We start from the raw sequence: 18,218 nt of genomic DNA, 5'->3' as shown, positions 1-18,218 counted from the left end.
TGAATGTTTACTTGAATCAAGCCATGAACATTTTAGACAGGAGGATCTGTTTGTGCGACCTTACCTTATGTGAAACCAAGAGAAGAAACTCCTTCACTTTGCATCTTGTTTGAGTGTCTGAAGTGATTTTCCTAATGTATTGATAAGTAATACATGAGTCTCTCTGTTGAAAGCTACCTGATTTCCATGTGACACACAGGAGAGACTTTTCTCAGTCATTGTTGCAGCCACAGTTCCTGCAGCACTATGTGCTTTAGCTCAGTTGTACATTATGATAACGATGGATATGTTCCTGCAAATGTCTGTCCGTTTGTGGATTGCAGCTGGATTCCTGTCTTTAACTGAAAAGTCTGTGGCTCATCCTGGCAATGGTACCTCTACACCATGTCAATTTGTTTTTAGAAATGTCTGCTTTGAATTTGTTGGGGGTTCCAAAACATGGTCTGAAGCCAAGAGGAGCTGTGAAATACAAGGAGGGGAGCTACTGGAGATGATGAGCAGCCCGATCGAAATGTTCCTGAAGAACGTAACTAGAGAAAGAAACACGGGCAATTTTACCTGGTGGCTGGGTGAAGGGGTTCAAGGGGAATACCAGGAACCCACAATGGGTGAGTGGTAAACACCAATTTGTTTGCTTTCCTTTATTTCTTTCTTTGAAATTTTGTTTATTAATGAATCAGTATGAATCAAAAGAACTTTCCAGGTTCATTCTTGAGTAATATTTCTATTACACAGATATACATAAACTATGCATATATGTAATGGCACAGTTTCATATGTGTTGGAAACATTACCTTACAATTTGTTTTCAAAATTACCCTATGAAAATGTATCAGATGAACATATTTTATCTCTGAGACAGATCATTTCCAAAAAGAAAAAACAAATGTATATCTGTATAATTTCATTCTGAAAGTCATCTTTGTTGTTCAAAATAACAAGACAATCTTATCTGGAGGATTAACCCATAAAGACCCAAACATCCATTGGCGACCAAAATCATTTACTGATACAAAAAGTTACAAAACTGTTGATCCACTAAACCTATCAATCCATGTAAATAATTGGTGTAAAATGCAGTTTGTCATCTTTTCATGGTCATCAGATATGACCCATCTGGACGTTCAGAGGCTCCATAGTGAACGTGGAAATACCTTCATCTTCTACAACATTGATTCACCAGTAAAACCCATGGAGCTGGATCAATGACAGTGGATGGAGACACTGGGTTTGTGTTCAGTTAATGATAGATTTGACTGAAAAAGTCACTTTTTTTCTGTTTTCTCTGTTTTTTATATAATAATGCTCAATTTTAATCTGAGCTTTGATGAACATCTACATGATCAGTAAATTAAATATCAGAAAATACCTGATTCTCACTTAAGAATGCAAAATACTGAGCATAATATTAGAATAAATTGTGATAAATTGCTTAAGAAAAGTTAAAAATAGAGAAAAAATAATTTGAGAACTGCCACAAAAGTAGCACTGGGTCTTTATGGGTTAAGCAGGAAAACACTTCATAACTAGGGCCCCGAGCCCCTAATAAGAAAAATCAATAAAAATCTAAGAATCTCAAAGTATCACATTAACTGTAGGGAGGTTCCTGTGATTTGCACCTAAACTTAAATGTGTTTAGGTTTAATTTAACATTTTTAAAATGAAGATGAGTTTAGGTTAAGTATAACTTTTAAACCAATGTAAAAAATATTATGTTCAGTTTCCTTTTCTGGAACTTTTCCAAAATACAGGAATTTATGAAAAAGACTCATAAATCATAAAATATGATATGGAACTTTAGTCGAGTTGTTGTTTGGTGTTAAAAATGAAAATGTATTTTATCCTTCTACTTTATAATGTAGAAAGTTCTTGCAGATCTTCACTATGTGGATAAAGGCGAGATGTGGCGTTTGTGACTTAGTGTTAAGAACATTTTTATTGTGACTGATTGAGCCAAATCTGAAAGTTATAGAGTTCTCCTAGACCTGTTTTTTATGTTTCTCACTATAGCAGTTATATTTTAGGCACAATGTAAAAGTTGCCTTAACCTCAGCTTCTAAATTTCTCACAGTTAATGCCCAGAATACTGTGATAGGTTTAAAGAACATGGACCAAATACGAATCTTAGATCAATTGACACGGATCAGCTAATAGAGCCAGAGTCAAAACTAAATGTGGAGAAGTGGCATTTAATGTATAAATCACAGGTGTCAAACATGCGGCCCGGGGGCTAAATCCGGCCCGCCAAAGGGTCCAATCCAGCCCCTGGGATGAATTTGTGAAATGCAAAAATTACACTGAAGATATTAACAATCAATGGTGTCAAAATCATTTTAATTTAGGTTTCACATACAGTCCAATTAGATTTCAAGTGGGTTAGACCAGTAAAATATTATCATTATAACCTATAAATAATGACAACCCCAAATGTTCTCTTTGTTTTTTTGGTGTAAAAAAGTAAAATTATATGAAAATGTTTACATTACCAAAATATACTTTTACAAAAAATGTGAATAACCTGAACAAATATGAACAAATGGAAATGTCTTAAGAAAAGCGGATGCAATTTTACCAATATTCTGCCTGTTACTAAATGTTTTGTGCGATCGTAATGCACATGTGTAAATGATAAACTGAGAAACCGAGGCAGAATATTGCTGAAATTGCACTTGTTTTTCTTAAGACAATTCAAGTTGTTCATGTTATTCAGATTTTTAAGGAAACTTTGTAGATGTAAACCTGATCATAATATAATTTTCCTTTTTTCACTTTTATTATTTTACTGGTCCGGCCCACTTGAGATCAACTTGGGCTCAATGTGGCCCCTGAACTAAAATGAGTTTGACACCCCAGGTATAAATCCATCCAAGATAAAAGTATTTTTGTTTTCATGTACCCCGATAGAACACTACACTTACTGCAATGTAATTCTTTCAGTTCAGCAGTTTCTATCCAAATTTAAGGAACAACAGGTGTAATGTAGAGTAGAGTCTGTAGATGGTTGACAAGTTTAAAAAAAACCTAGATGGAAGTGGTCTTTTCCAGTTTCAGGAATTTGTAGAATTGATCATTAAAGCTGATCTGGAGGCACCTGGTGGCCCAACAGTATACAAAGACACTTTAACATGACCCAGCACCTCAACGACCCTTATGGATGGATGTTTAAATAAGCCAAACTTCAACTTGTTTTCCATTTTTTTCAAAACAGACATTAATGATGCTTCAAAAGACAGATGCACATACATGAAGCTGAACCACCTCCAGCTAATCACTACATCTGACTGCAGCCAGAGACGAGGCTTCCTCTGCACATACAGTACGCAGCTGATCATTATTTTACCCATTTAAACACCTGCACTTTATCCTTACCTTCTTTGACATTTCTTCTCTCTGCTTATTTTATTATTATCAACTATAATTAATTACTAGCTATTAAACTTTGTCATTCTTGTTTTAAAGATCCATCAGATGAAAAGGTAAGAAATTCATTTCAGAGTCAGTATAGCCATGAAAGACTGAACTGTCTGTTTCGTGTTGATTTGTTCATGTTTTTCCTCACAGATTTCACAAGAACACAGTCACACAACTAGTTCCCGTAAGTTCGACCACACACATTGTCGGATCCTTTCAAGGACAGCAGTACACCTGTGCTTATATAAGTGCTGTATCTGTCTCTGTTTCTCTGTTTTCTGAATACACTTTGATTTCAGGTCTTAAAAGGAGTGTAGAAGCCATGTGCATGAATAAGTCGAACATAACAGGTCTTGTTATGGTAAGAGATGACTCATTCATTCTACCCACAGACTCTTTGACTTAGGAATAACTTAAAAGAATTGGTAATTGGTCATTAGCTGAATAATGGGTGATGCACTGGGAGCCTTCATCACCCAGACTGGATTTATGCAACTATAATAACTGGTTTCTTTTTTATTATCTCACTTATTTTGCAGATAAAGTAATTAACATTGAAGAACAATAACAGTAACTTGACAACACGTGATGATTTTGAAATGATTATATTGAGTTAAAAAAATGTCTCCATGGTCTTTGATTAGAACATAGTCCATCACAGTGGTCAGTTTTTCATATTAGTGGTCTGTTATAAAGAAATAAAAATACACTAGTGTGTTGACCCGTGGGGATCCACGGGTTCTAGATGTGGTAGTTGTTATGCTGCTGTGTATTTGTGCATGCTGTACCGCATTTGTCCAGCAGTCACCACCAAAGCATTCTGGGTATGGCAATGTGATTCTAAGGCTATTGTATTCCAAAATAACTAATATCTCCCAAAATATTGTTCCAATAATCAACTTGACAGTTTCCCTAGTGTGTTCCTTGACCAAAAATACATGAGTACGCCAAACTGCAGCAGTCAGCTCTTTCTGGATTTTGTGTGAATCCCGAGACACACACACACGCATGCATACACACACACAAAGGCCACTTGGCTTTTATAATATAGACACTGTCATTGACTGGATTAATCAAAGTCATGTATTGAGCAAAGTGGTATAATAATGAGATCTAAATGTTCACAAGAGTTTTTTTTCTGAAACAGGAAGCAGAAAATGAACTAAGGCGAATGGAAATGGAGAGTGGAGAGCCAACAAATGAAAACAGAGTAAGTACTGTAGGAAATGTCATTGTAATGAATAGTCGTATGCCATATGCTCTCACAGTACTGTGTCATGGGTGTTTCTCTCACAGGAAAACTTCATAAAGTATTTATTGGAAGGCACTAAAAATCTGACTTCAGAATTTGCTTTGGAAAACAATGTGACTATTGGGAAGATTATCAACTGTAGCTCTGGCATCCTCCTTCTGTCAATGAAAAAATGTGATAGCGACACTAATCCAAACCCTACGGTAAGTTCAGCAGCACCAGAAACTAATACCATGTTGTCATTTTCGCCATAATTTATGTGTCAATGTTGCCTTTTTCAGACTTTGTTTGAGGACGTGTTTGAGATCTTTCGGGTGATCTCTGTGCTGATTGGTCAAAACCTGGAGGGGGAAACGGTCATTAAACACCCAACAGGCACCATCTATCAGAAGAGGTTGGTACTGGTATTGTTAAACTAATATTAAAAAAAAATCAATTTGCAGTCTGATTTCTGGATGCAAATGTATGTGTTAAACACTTAAAATGTAATTTCACTCTCCCCCAGTATACCATCTGAGAAACTCGGCGATACAGTCCTGGGTTCAAAGAAAGATGGTGAATTTGTCCAAATGCCGCCATTCAGAGCATTGAGGTCTAAACTTAATGGTCAGGGCAATATAATTGCTCAGGTATGTATGTGTTATGAATCCCTTTGCAGCGCATGTATATATGTCATCATCCACATTTACATTTACCTGAGCCTTTCTGCCCTTTAGTTGGCCACATTCTCAAACAATCCCCATCCGTCTGATGACAACATCACAGGAACTGTTTTCAGCATCTTACTCAGCAATGGCGTTTCAGACATCAAGTTGGACAACCTGTCAGAGATGATAGAGGTACAGTACTGATGTGAAGCAGGGCTGACTGAAAACATAAAAAAAAATACATACATATAAACTGTTTACTCACGTAAACTCATGCCTTTTCATTATTGGTAGCAGAGAAAATGGAGAGGGAAATATGAGGTAATATTTAAGCGTCTTTGAGTACTTAGAAAAGCGCTGTATAAAACCGATGTATTATTACTATTATTATTATTATTATTATTTACTGAAGAATAAGGTATTTTGCATGACATGCAGCCAGTTTCTGAGTATATTGCCTCCTTTTTTATTTTCTGATGTTTCTAAAAAATTAAGATTTGCCTTCTGAATTTCCTTTTTTTTTTACCACACTAATTAGTTATTTTAGTACATACATTGATATTATAATCAGAATTATTATTATTATTATTATTTTTTAATCTTTTTTGGTTATCTTTACAATCAGATATTTTCATTAAGTCATCATACTAATGAAAATGCAGAGGAAAATGAGACATGGTTTTCACTTCCTCCAAATCTTTTTATTTTTAGTCTTGTGGACAAGCATAATGCTTAATAATTCCATACAGATAATACCTGTTTATTTATTAAAAGTTATCTGGAGTGTTTTTTACTTTAATGATAACTATAACAATACTTTCTTTGGTTTCTCCAGATCTATCTGCCCCGACCAAATGCTTCAGCAATGACAAATAGTACTGTCACACTGGAGAAGAATAGAAAAGCACTGACTACACTGAATGTCACTGACCCTAAAATGACCATATTTATAACTGTGGAGCCGAACACCAATGCATCACTGCTTCTGGTCTTGGCATATGGGTCACCTCCTAACTCGACCAAAGAAGGCAACACCACTGTCTTGAGCGCAGCAGGTAACTATCGCTACAGGTTTGGATGCATTGTAGATTACTATGTTCTTTCCTCTAGTCTGTGCTGTTGTTGAGTTTTACATGTGTACGAGTGTTTAACATTGGAGGTATTTAACCTGTTTAACCCTGACCATATTTTCAGGGGAAAAACGCCTAAAAAGACATACCCAGAGTAAATGAAGAATTACTTCACAATAATAAGGTTCATATGGATGTTCTTGGTGTCTATGGACATTTAGAGACCTCACAGAATCTATTCCCATTGTCTAAAATATTGTATCTATTACTATGCCTGAGTAAACTGTAACAAACTAAAAGAGCAATTAGAATTTTTTTTATCCTCACCTGTTTTTTTCCGGCTGGATTGACGATGATATGCATAAATTAATTGTTCGTGTCGGAGATTTTTAATAGCATATATTTCACCCCACAAAGATTAAAAATCATGTTTGAACATTAAAGTTTGCACTAAAATACACTTTTGATGTACTTTTATTAACATTAGGGTCTAAACTTTGAGCAAAAGTTGAAAAAAACATCCATTGTCCTGATTTATTATATTTTTATAGTAGATGAACATTAATATAATTTTTTCGGCCCACGGGCAGGCTGATCGGTCTAAAGAGGTTTAATCAGCTGATAATAGCCAATAATAACAGGGCATATCCTTTAAAAGGGAACAAAAACACTCATTTAAAATAGTTTGCTCATGTTTTCTTATATATGCATATATAACTAAACACAGTGTTTAATTGTACTTATTTCAGTTGGCTGTGGTATTATAAATGACTTGTAACTCTGGCTGTAACAGGAGGCTACCGTTGGATGATAACTCCAGAGTTGTTACAGGGCACTGCTGGGGTCTGGTATGTTGACATCTCACTCTTTAATTCCACCTGGGAGCCAGGCCTGACTCTCAGGATCTCAACATTTATCACTAAGTGTATGTATTGGGACACAGCGAAGGAGATCTGGAGCACTGGTGGTTGCGAGGTAAGTTTCTTTTCTGAGACAATAATCTGGTGAACTGCATTCCTGTGGTTCTGTGGGAAGGATATGTGCAGTATTTTTATAGTAGCACCACTTGCATGAGGCTGATAGTTTATGTTTCCTGTTTCTCAGGTGGGTATGGAAAGCACTCCAGAGCTTACCCAGTGTCTGTGTAACCACCTCACTCTGTTTGGGAGCTCCTTCTTTGTGATGCCCAACCATGTAGACATAACCCGCACAGCAGAGTTGTTCGCCACTGTGACAAAGAACTATGTGGTGTTGGCATTGCTGTGTGCTTTCTTTGGCCTGTACCTGGTGACTCTGATGTGGGCCTGTTATGCAGATCGCAAGGCTCATTCTAAGGTGAGTCTACATATAAAAAAATCCTCCCACTTTGATTTAAACATAGCCCAGTAAATAAGAAACAACAGCATTATGAAATCAATCAGGCTGTATCTGAAGTACATTTTTTATATTTATGCAGAAAATCTGTCTCCTCACATCTTCAATCTGTCATTCCTGTGGCTAAAAGTAATCTAACCTACATATTAATACTGTGACAATAATACAGAACAATGTTTCATTTTGCACACAATTAGCGAACAATCACCCTACTGGAGGACAACCACCCAGGTGCCCAGTACAACTATCTGGTCAGTATCCAAACTGGACATCGCAAAAATGCTGGGACGAGTGCAAATGTGAGTCTTTTGTCATTGATTATTCTGTACCTATTTTGTGGTAACATAACAGTTTTCCATATAATAATATTCAAAGTACTATATGTCTTTTGCTGCAGGACCATACAGATATTTTTGCATGTTTTAGCCTATTCATGTGAGTTTAAATTAAAGTAACACTGTAACAATAACTTCATATGTTGGTGAATCCATTTTACATTTAGATGGGTTTAGTTTATCTCAGTGACACTGAGCCTGTCACCTTTTGGAGAGCTGTGTTCAAACCACTGAGCTGGGAAATGAGTTACTGCACAACATTGTGTTCGAATGCTGCAATATCTTACAAATTACAGTTTTTCTCAGTCGCTTTGATACATTTTTCAAATGACCCTCGACATTTGCAAAACAGTAAGTGCATTTCTCAAAATAATTCGTACAAGTAGCAAAACGCCATGAATTACCTGCAAAAGCCAGTCTCTTGCTCAAAATCCTTAGTTCATCTGTCAAAAGTAAATATCTGCGTCAATGAACATGTCAGTGCCATCAGAATGACAAGTCCTTGTGTCATTGTGTATGGATAAGACAGTCCAAGTGCTTAGTCATGTTATCAATATAACAGTGTACTCTGGAGGGATGTTCTTTTTTTTTCCTTTTTTGAGCATTGTAACAGTACATACAAAGAAGTGGAATTACAGTGCATACATTATACTTTGCCTTTTGTATTATTTTTCCCCATGCCCAAACCAACCCCAAAGCCCTCCAAGAAGGGGCAACAGCAGGAAAAAGAACATTATAACAAAGTCTCTGTGCAGTAGAAAATAAGTTAAGTACAAACAGTAACAAATATGTGATATACAGGGTGGGGAAGCAAAATTTACAATATTTTGAGGCAGGGATTGAAAGACAGTGTATGACCAATTAGTTTATTGAAAGTCATGAGAATTTATTTGCCACAAGAAAATTGACATAATAGAAAATGTTTTTATTCTATGTGTCCTCCTTCTTTCTCAATAACTGCCTTCACACGCTTCCTGAAACTTGCGCAAGTGTTCCTCAAATATTCGGGTGACAACTTCTCCCATTCTTCTTTAATAGTATCTTCCAGACTTTCTCGTAATACTTTGGCTCATAGTCATTCTCTTCTTTACATCATAAACAGTCTTTATGGACACTCCAACTATTTTTGAAATCTCCTTTGGTGTGACGAGTGCATTCAGCAAATCACACACTCTTTGACGTTTGCTTTCCTGATTACTCATATGGGCAAAAGTTTCTGAAAAGGCACGGATAATAGTGTTAGGTATGATTATGACATCAATATATGTTTGGTTTCAAAACAATTGACGTAGTGCCTGCTGAGAAAAAACAACTAAATGTTCATTGTAAATTTTGCTTCCCCACCCTGTACAAAAATAATAACTGAGCCAACAGAAAATAGAAAAGAGAGAATAAGAAAGAAAGAAAGAAAGAAAGAAAGAAAGAAATTTAACCCTTTACGTCGACGATACGACGATACGACGATACGACGTCTTACAAGGAGGGATGTAAAAGTTATTATACCTGACTCTATTTGGTTTAAACAGCAGTCAACAGAGAGCCTAAATATTGCTATAAAAGGGCAAGTTTTCATATTTTTTCCCCAGAATCTTATTCATGATCATAAAGTAATCACCCCAAAAATTTAGTAACCTAGGACAGGAAAAGTACATATGGGTTAAGTTACAGGGGGAGCTGGATGGATGTTCTGATGTAAACTATGGCTGAACTTTTAATGACAATTGTCGTAAATTGTAAGTTACACCTTAGTGTATATGAGAGATTGATTGCAAGAGACTGGACAAGATTCACATTTACACTATGACTGTTTGCACTGTAATTTGCTGACAAGACCATGTCATTACGATACAGAAAGGAAAAGACAGCACTACAAAGCACAAAGAAAAACAAAACAAAAGTAGAAATGTGAACACAGGATAACCTCCTTAGGGAAAACTGTACATGCAGCGCTGTAGGAATTCCAGTGCAATCTTCCTATACCTCCTCATGTTCCTGTCTGTAAAGATTCACCTGGGAGCAGTTTATCAATTCAGGACAGATTTAGGAAAAAAAGTCTAATGGAAATGTATAGAAATATGCTTGACATACTATGACAACTTATTCAACCATTTTGCATGTAAAGACTTATGAGATGAACTAATGCCTAAATGTTGTGGGGGGTGAGACTTTTCAACAGAGACCATTATAATACATTTTGATCAACATGACATAAATAACTTAAATACATGACATGTATTAAAGGTACTGTTTGGAGGTATGGGGAAATACATATACAAGTTCATTATATAGAATTTTTATATTGCAAAACAGAGCAATAAGAATTGTTCACAATGTTGGTTTTCGGGAACACACAAATCCACTATTTTTCCAGTCTAAAACTTTAAAACTCATTGACCTTGTGGAATTCAAAACTATTCAAATAATATATAAAGCAAAGAATAATTTACTACCAGGCAATATTCAACAAATGTTTTGTGAAAGAGAGGGAGGCTATGATTTACGGGGAAAATTAAATTTAAAGATTCATAGAGTACGCATTACATTAAAAAGTTTCTGTATCACCATTTGTGGAGTAAAACCGTGGAACAAATTGTGTGTGGAGATAAAACAAATATCAAAAATAATTCAGTTTAAAAAAGATACAAAGAATTGAGTCTTGAGAGGTACAGTATTTAATAATGACAATGAGGCCTGTTTATTTATGAATGATGTTGTACTGATAAATGTGCTGTAATTATTGAAGAGAATGTTTGATTTGTTAAGTCTGTTTGTATGACTGTACTGACATGAACATACTGTTGTGGATAATTCAGTTACTGCATTGTGGATTGTTGTGGTTCGATGCTAAAATTAGGGAAATAGTATGGGCTGATTGTTGTATTAAGTTAATGATAAAGGTGTAAAAGCACTGAGGGGTAGGATTAAATAAGTTTATACTTCTTCCTACTCCTTTTCGACCATGCAATATTCAGACTTGTATGTGCTCAAAGATAGATTCTGTCCATTTAAATGTTATTTTGTTTATGTCTTAATTTGCTTTGTTTTGTCTTATTTTTCTTTGCATGTTCGAAATAAAAATAAATAAATAAATAAAATAAACAAATGATAATGTAGGAAACAGCAGAGAATTGTATATAATCATTTGCATGGATATACCAAAGCATTTTTTTTTTTTTTTTGATGTGCACAAGTGATACAATGATGTGAAGATTGAACAAGTAGTTTTGAGAAATTCAATTCTGATCTGAGAAATGTACCGAAGCGACTGAGAAAAACTGTAAAAGACAGAAGGCATAAAACATAACAACAAACATGAACCGTAAAAATGACTCTAAACCTGAAGCCGCTTGTTAAAAATGTGTGTGCTGCTTAGTAAGCATCTCAGAACTTTCTACAACGACTTCAGTGAACACGGATGGAAATGATGACGAAGGCAGTGATCAGTCTGGATATCTGATCTGGTGCTGAAGTCATCTGAAGAACACAGAGTCAAGGTCTAAAAGACTGGTGTAGTTATATAGTTATGGTGCATCAGTACGCTATGTGTCCTCTAGGTCACAGTGAAGCTGATTGGTTCAGAGGCAGAGAGCGACACACACAACCTCACAGATCCTGACAAACCAGTGTTTGAGAGAGGAGCTGTTGATATGTTCTTGTTGGCAACCCCGTTCCCACTGGGCGAAGTGCGAAACCTCAGGCTGCAGCACGACAACTCCGGAGGTCACCCATCATGGTACTGGAGGCTGGAGTTTATTTAAACACCGATGATAACAAAATACATGTGGTATTTGACCATATCAGACCCCAGGGAAATGCATGCATTAAAAAATAATGTCTTTTAAAGGTGGTATTTTTTGAGATAGATAGATAGATAGATAGATAGATAGATAGATAGATAGATAGATAGATAGATAGATAGATAGATAGATAGATAGATAGATAGATAGATAGATAGATAGATAGATAGATAGATAGATAGATAGATAGATAGATAGATAGATAGATAGATAGATAGATAGATAGATAGATAGATAGATAGATATTGATTGATTGATTTATATTTTCTTTATTTATTGTACTAAGTTTATTGTATAAAGTTCTGTTTTCATTAAACAATACAGAACTGCAAGGGCTGAAACTAACATATTTTTAACACTTTTTGACTATATTTGCTATCTCCCAAAGAAAGAAAGAAAGAAAGAAAGAGAGAAAGAAAGAGAGAGAGTGAGGAAAAAAACAGAAAGAAAGAAAGGCTGGAGGGAGGGAGGGATGAAAGATAGATAGATAGATAGATAGATAGATAGATAGATAGATAGATAGATAGATAGATAGATAGATAGATAGATAGATAGATAGATAGATAGATAGATAGATAGATAGATAGATAGATAGATAGATAGATAGATAGATAGATAGATAGATAGATAGATATGCTTTGATCTTATATTCCCTTCTTAAAGGTACATAAATAAGGTGACCATTCAGGACCTTCAAACCCGGTACGTGTTTCACTTCTTCTGTGACTGCTGGCTGAGTGCTGACCGAGGAGACGGCATGATGAAGAAAACCTTTAATGCGGCGAAGAACAATGAGATCGCCAGCTTCAGGTCAGAGGTTCACCACATTACACACTCCTCATGTTTGAAGGTTAGCGCTCTTACAGGTTTCTGTCTGTCTCTGTCAGGAATATTTTCCAGAGCAGAACGTCGACCGGCTTCAGGGATGAACACATCTGGGTGTCCATAGTGGATCCACCCTCACGGAGTCCATTCACTCGTGCCCAGAGGGTCTCCTGCTGCATGAGCCTGCTCCTCTGCACCATGGCCATCAATATTGCCTTTTGGAACATTCCTATAAACGAGAGTTCACCAATCCTCCTGTCCATCGGTGAATCACAGACTTCAGTTATTTCAGAGTTAATGACATAGAGAAAGACAAGTGGGGGGTTCATGTATAAGCAGTATGTGGTCAACAACAACACCAATAATGACTCTGACACATAAAGTGCTGAAGTAATTAATTTAAGTAATTAAACAGCCTGCTGGTTGGCAAAACTTAAAGTAAGTAAGTAATGACATTCCCATCTTGGAAAAGTAGCCTAGTGTTCAGAAGTATCAAATTATCATAATACAGGGGTGGCAGGTACCAGTGGTAATAGGCAAGGCAAGGCGGGTTTATTTCTATAGCACATTTCATGTACAAGACAATTCAAAAGTGCTTTACATAAAACATTAAACGCATTACAGCAGAAGCAATCAAAAGTATAGGTATGAGAGAAACAAACAAACAAAAAATCTAATAAATAGATAAAACAGACAAGCAGATAAAACAGATAAAAACTTTTAGCTTAAAATTAACAGTGCAGATCTGAACTGATGAATACAAACTCTATTCAAATGCAGCTGAGAACAGGTGGTCCTTTAACCTGGATTTAAATAAACTGAGTGTTTCAGCTGATCTGAGGTTTTCTGGAAGTTTGTTCCAGACATGTGGAGCATAGAAGCTGAACGCAGCTCCTCTGTGTCTGGTTCTGATAATAATAAGAGTAGTCAGATTAAAAAAGAAATACTAAAAGTGAGAATTTATAGGTATCTCCAAACTTTGATTTTCTGACCGTTTAAGTTTACTAACTACATTTTAACACAAATATGTACAGTTTCAACTCCTTATATTTTCAAAACAGGAGATTTATTATTTGAAGAGAAATATCTTTTGTTTATAATTTGCATTACTGGTGTCCTCTCTCAACATCTAGACTGATTTTGGTGTATCCATCACAGCAAATATATCAACATGAATCTGTATAAAGAGCACACATTATGCATAAAACAGAGTAGAACACTTTATTTTTGCTTATTTTTGCGATTGATCAGTCGGGGGGGGGACAACACAAAGGGGGTCTCTATCTGCAATAAATCATCAAATACAAACCATAAATTAAAACTATGTGTAGTATTTGTTAAGGGCAGTACAGTTTCACAAGATAATATCATGATACCCAAGTATGAGTATTTTCTCACACAGCTATATGCAAGTGATGGCTAAAAGAACTGACTGTCTTTTCCTTATTTCAACATTTATGCTTTGACATGTAGAGCAGACACACTGTGACCCACACATATGTAATAAATCAACAAAACATGGAATCAGTGAAATACATCCACCTTCACAAACATTTGGCAGACACCAGCCACACAATACTCTAACTTTTTATTGTTATGCAGTTCATGTTCTATGTGTAAATGGGAACATATGTAACCTGACACACATGCATCACTGTGTTAAAACTGTGTTTCCTCTTATGTCCCTGTTCTTTGTCGGTCCAGGTTCAATACAAATCACCTGGCAGGAGATCATGGTAGGAATTCAGAGCGGCCTCCTCATGTTCCCCATCAACATTCTCATCATCACCATTTTCCGTAGCATCAGACCTCGCATACTCTCAAAACAACACAAACAAAAAGGGGATGTGACACCTCAGGCGGTTTCGGTACCAACCATTTTAAAGGTGTGTTTTTATTAAATAATACCAGCATGTGTGAGAATGCCGGTTTGATGTATATGATTTTTCTTTTAACCGCAGATTTAGTTTGCCATGAGGGACTGTAATTATCCTACTTGCTACTGACCTTTGCTGGCCTTTATCAGCATTGTGCATACTTTTACTTCTCTGTGCACCAGGAAAAACAGCACGTGTAACAGACTTAGTTTTAATTTTAAATCCTGCTTAGGATACAGAGGAGGTGATTTCTATAGTGAGCAGAAGTCCGAGGAATAAGATCTCATTAACAAACCGACTGGTGTCCACCTTTGACCTCTGCCCTGCCCTGGAGAACATACATGAATTCATTCAGATCATGCAAGGCAAGTTATTAGATAGTATTTGTTTTTCTACAAACTGAAAACAACTATTGCATCCTTTTATAGAAGGAGACCCATTTTTTCACATTTTTAATCAAAATTTTAATCTGATGTTAATCTGTTGTTTTTGCTCAAAGTATTGAAACTCTATCCAGAAACACAAGGAAATGAGACAGATGTAACTTTACATTCCTCTGTATATAATCCTGTCACAGGGGAGACTATTAGTGACACCCACTGGGTGTACTGCAGCAAGTTCCTCCTTTGTGGACTGTGTCACCTCCTGTTTTGCCTGGAGAAACTGGAAGGAAGGAACTTCCTGACTTATGAGTACCATCATGTCCTCAGCATCACTAACCTGCTGGTTCGCAAATGTGAAATGGTGTACAGCAGCCACCTGGCCTACTGGTCCGTCCTACAGCCGACACATCACACAAACAAAACATCTGTACACAAATATCACTGCTTTCATCTGTTGTCATTTCTCCTTTTCCCTGTTGTTGCTTCTTTCTCCTCGGCCCAGTCCACCTCCTCCGAAGAAAAAGAAGAAGAGGAGGACAGGGTCCTGCTGGCTGCCCTGGTGGTGTGTGTTCCTGGGCTGGTTCCTGCTGTTGTCCATCAGTGGAGTGTCCACATTCTTCACTCTGCTCTATGGATTTGAGTACGGAAAAGAAAAGTCCATTAAGTGGGTCATGTCTCTGGGCCTCTCCCTGTTTCAAAGCATCTTCATACTGCAGCCTCTAAAGGTGGGTGAATGATATGAAAGCTCCTCACTTGAAGATATGATCACATTTTTAATCATCTATTTTCCGCAGGTTAAGTATTTGTTGTAAGATGATCGAGACATTTGCATCTATGTTCATTCTGTCAGAATGTCTGATATTTATCATCAAACTTACATTAAGTCTTGTTTTTGTTCTCAGGTGATAGGCATCGCTGTGTTTTTTGCTCTGCTGCTGAAACCTGTTGCTATGGAGGAGACTGAAGAAATTGAGCAAGTGCTGCTGGGTAAGACGGCTTAATTTGAAAAATAAAAAAACAAAAACACCAGAGACCATTTAGATTCAGAAATTTTGCAGGCCCTTATATGCATCCAGTGTTTGTGCATTTCATGTTCACTCTCTGTGAACAGTTGTTCTCTGCGTAATAGAAGAAGCCAGCAGCTGTTGTTAGTCTGCGCCCTGTGATGTTTTGTAATTCATCACAGAAATTGTTTGGTCCAAACCACTTATTCATAATTCAGAAAGTCGACAGACGTATCTGTTCCAGTTTGTTTCAGGTCGACTGCATGGAGCTCTTATGTAATGAAGCATATAAAATAGTAAAAATGTTTGGTTTGACAACTATAAACTGGTGACCCTTTCAGTATTTTACTCCTCCCAAGTGACTTTGTTCACTGTCTTATGGTTTAAAGAGAAGTAAAGTACTGTTAAAGTACTGTGTGTCTCACTGCACTGTCTCCTCCTTTTAACAGCACAACAAGACAAGTGTAGACGCTACTCTGGCAGAGATACACTGTGAGGAGGCTGCATTTAGCAGGAGAAGCTGTCTTCTCCATCGGACACAATCCACAGCATCCTTACTTCTTAGACACTCTTTTGCACGTATTTGAAGTTTTACCTCTGAATATAAAATTTCATAACACTTTATGATGTTTTGTATGTGAACAGAATTGTCTGATGCTTGAGAGGATTTCCTGCAGTGGCAAGTCAGAGTAAATACCTGTGTGGCTCTTCTGATTGTTGCTTTCTCAAACCATTTATTATACATGATAATGTATGCATATAGGAAGGAATATGTGGATCTGGATGTGAATTTTAAACAACCTTTATTGTTATTGTCAACATAGAAAACTGACATTGCATGCAATGCAGTTAAAGCTTTGAGATGCAATGAAGCATGTTTGGATGAGTCCTGTCGGGAGCTCTGAGTTATTTTAAGACTGAAAAATGGTCCTGAATTTAATTAAGTTGAAAATAGTTAATGAATAATGAAATAAAAGCACTCCAAACCTATTAAATGCCTGTAAAACATCTGTAAAGTATATAGATGTGCTTGCTCTTCTTTAATTTTTTAACAATCTTCAGCCCAAAACTCAGAGCATAATTACCTCCGCCAAGGAGGTTATGTTTTTGCCAGGGTTTGTTTGTTTGTTTGTTTGTTTGTCTGTCCGTTAGTGTGCAACATAACTCAAAAAGTTATGGACAGATTTGGATGAAATTTTCAGGGTTTGTTGGAAATGGGATAAGGAAGAAATGATTAAATTTTGGTGGTGATCGGGGGTGGGGGGGCCCACGGGGGGGGGGCACTGATCAGCCTTGGCGGAGGTCTGCGCTCTCCGAGTGCTTCTAGTTAGGACTGTATTTACAGTGTACATTTGTGTAACAATGGTGTACTTATACCTAAACCATATGTACAAACACATATCTGCAGGTAAAAAGAAACAAGATGTAAGGTTAGGGAATAAGAATGTATCAATCTGAACAGTGTAACCATTACATGGCTCAGATGTATCACCCAAGACTTCTTCGACCTAAGTCAAAACCATGTAAAAACAATGTGGAGAGCATCAGAACTATCTATAGATACTTTTACCAGGTCAAATGATAAATGAATGATACTCCTCAGCAAGATCTGTTTTTGAATTCTTTAGATATTTAGATGTCTCTTTAATTTTTTTGTACAGATATATGATCATTATGTAAATTTCTATATTTTGAGTTTGTTTTTTTTTCTTGCAGAAGAAACCCCACACTCTACAACCATGCCCCAGATTCTTTCACGAAACTGTATAAAAGTCCTCCTAAAACCATGTACAATTACAGAAGAGCTGTATTCAGTGGGAAACATGCATAACACTGTCTTTCTCTGATTTCTAGCTTTGTTGTCCACATTGCTGTCACCTGTAATAATAGCACAGGTGCTGTGGAATACACAGTATGTAAAAAATGTAATATTACAGTAACTGAATTTAAAAATACAAACAGTGTGAGTAACTATGCTTCATTCATTCTTACATTATGTTTAATCCTCTGGAGGTTTGTGGGGATTCTTAACCATTTATTCCCTAAACTTTACATTTTTTTCCCTTTTACCTACAAGTTATATACTGAACAGGGATAACGTTATAACAAAATATTACACTGTAATTACATTATGAATCATGATGTAAATAGTGAGCTGTAATCAAAAGCGTTAAGGTTGATTTCTTTTTTTTTTTTTCCCAGTTTATGGATTGAACTGGTGCATCTGAGTAGTAAATTATTAC

At 36.3% G+C, this 18,218-nt stretch overlaps 1 protein-coding gene across 1 annotated transcript; it reads left to right on the top strand.

The window, feature by feature from the left end:
• The first annotated feature begins 234 nt into the window (after nucleotides 1–234).
• Nucleotides 235–17,167, top strand: pkd1l3 (polycystic kidney disease 1-like 3). The gene is made up of 23 exons (XM_030161056.1): nucleotides 235–608; nucleotides 3,209–3,316; nucleotides 3,460–3,476; nucleotides 3,562–3,595; nucleotides 3,711–3,772; nucleotides 4,559–4,621; nucleotides 4,708–4,866; nucleotides 4,945–5,057; nucleotides 5,169–5,292; nucleotides 5,380–5,502; nucleotides 6,146–6,365; nucleotides 7,174–7,355; nucleotides 7,485–7,715; nucleotides 7,952–8,053; nucleotides 11,644–11,822; nucleotides 12,550–12,696; nucleotides 12,774–12,976; nucleotides 14,416–14,597; nucleotides 14,821–14,953; nucleotides 15,166–15,358; nucleotides 15,474–15,696; nucleotides 15,874–15,958; nucleotides 16,425–17,167. Exons 1-23 carry the CDS (start codon nucleotides 272–274, stop codon nucleotides 16,469–16,471), a joined length of 3,267 nt encoding a protein of 1,088 aa, XP_030016916.1. The 5' UTR covers nucleotides 235–271; the 3' UTR covers nucleotides 16,472–17,167.
• The last annotated feature ends 1,051 nt before the right edge of the window (nucleotides 17,168–18,218 follow it).

This window comes from Sphaeramia orbicularis, chromosome 3 (assembly GCF_902148855.1).
Source record: "Sphaeramia orbicularis chromosome 3, fSphaOr1.1, whole genome shotgun sequence".
In the NCBI taxonomy this organism is placed as follows: domain Eukaryota; kingdom Metazoa; phylum Chordata; class Actinopteri; order Kurtiformes; family Apogonidae; genus Sphaeramia; species Sphaeramia orbicularis.
Note: the sequence above shows the minus strand (reverse complement) of the source record. Positions and strands in the feature narration are given on the sequence as shown.

Excerpts from the sequence above, each read along its gene's own strand:
- pkd1l3 (XM_030161056.1), top strand. The coding sequence starts at position 272 with ATGATAACGATGGATATGTTCCTGCAAATGTCTGTCCGTTTGTGGATT. Across the intron at positions 4,622-4,707 it reads AGCCAACAAATGAAAACAGA|GAAAACTTCATAAAGTATTT; the intron begins GTAAGTACTGTA and ends TTTCTCTCACAG. Across the intron at positions 12,697-12,773 it reads AATGAGATCGCCAGCTTCAG|GAATATTTTCCAGAGCAGAA; the intron begins GTCAGAGGTTCA and ends TGTCTCTGTCAG.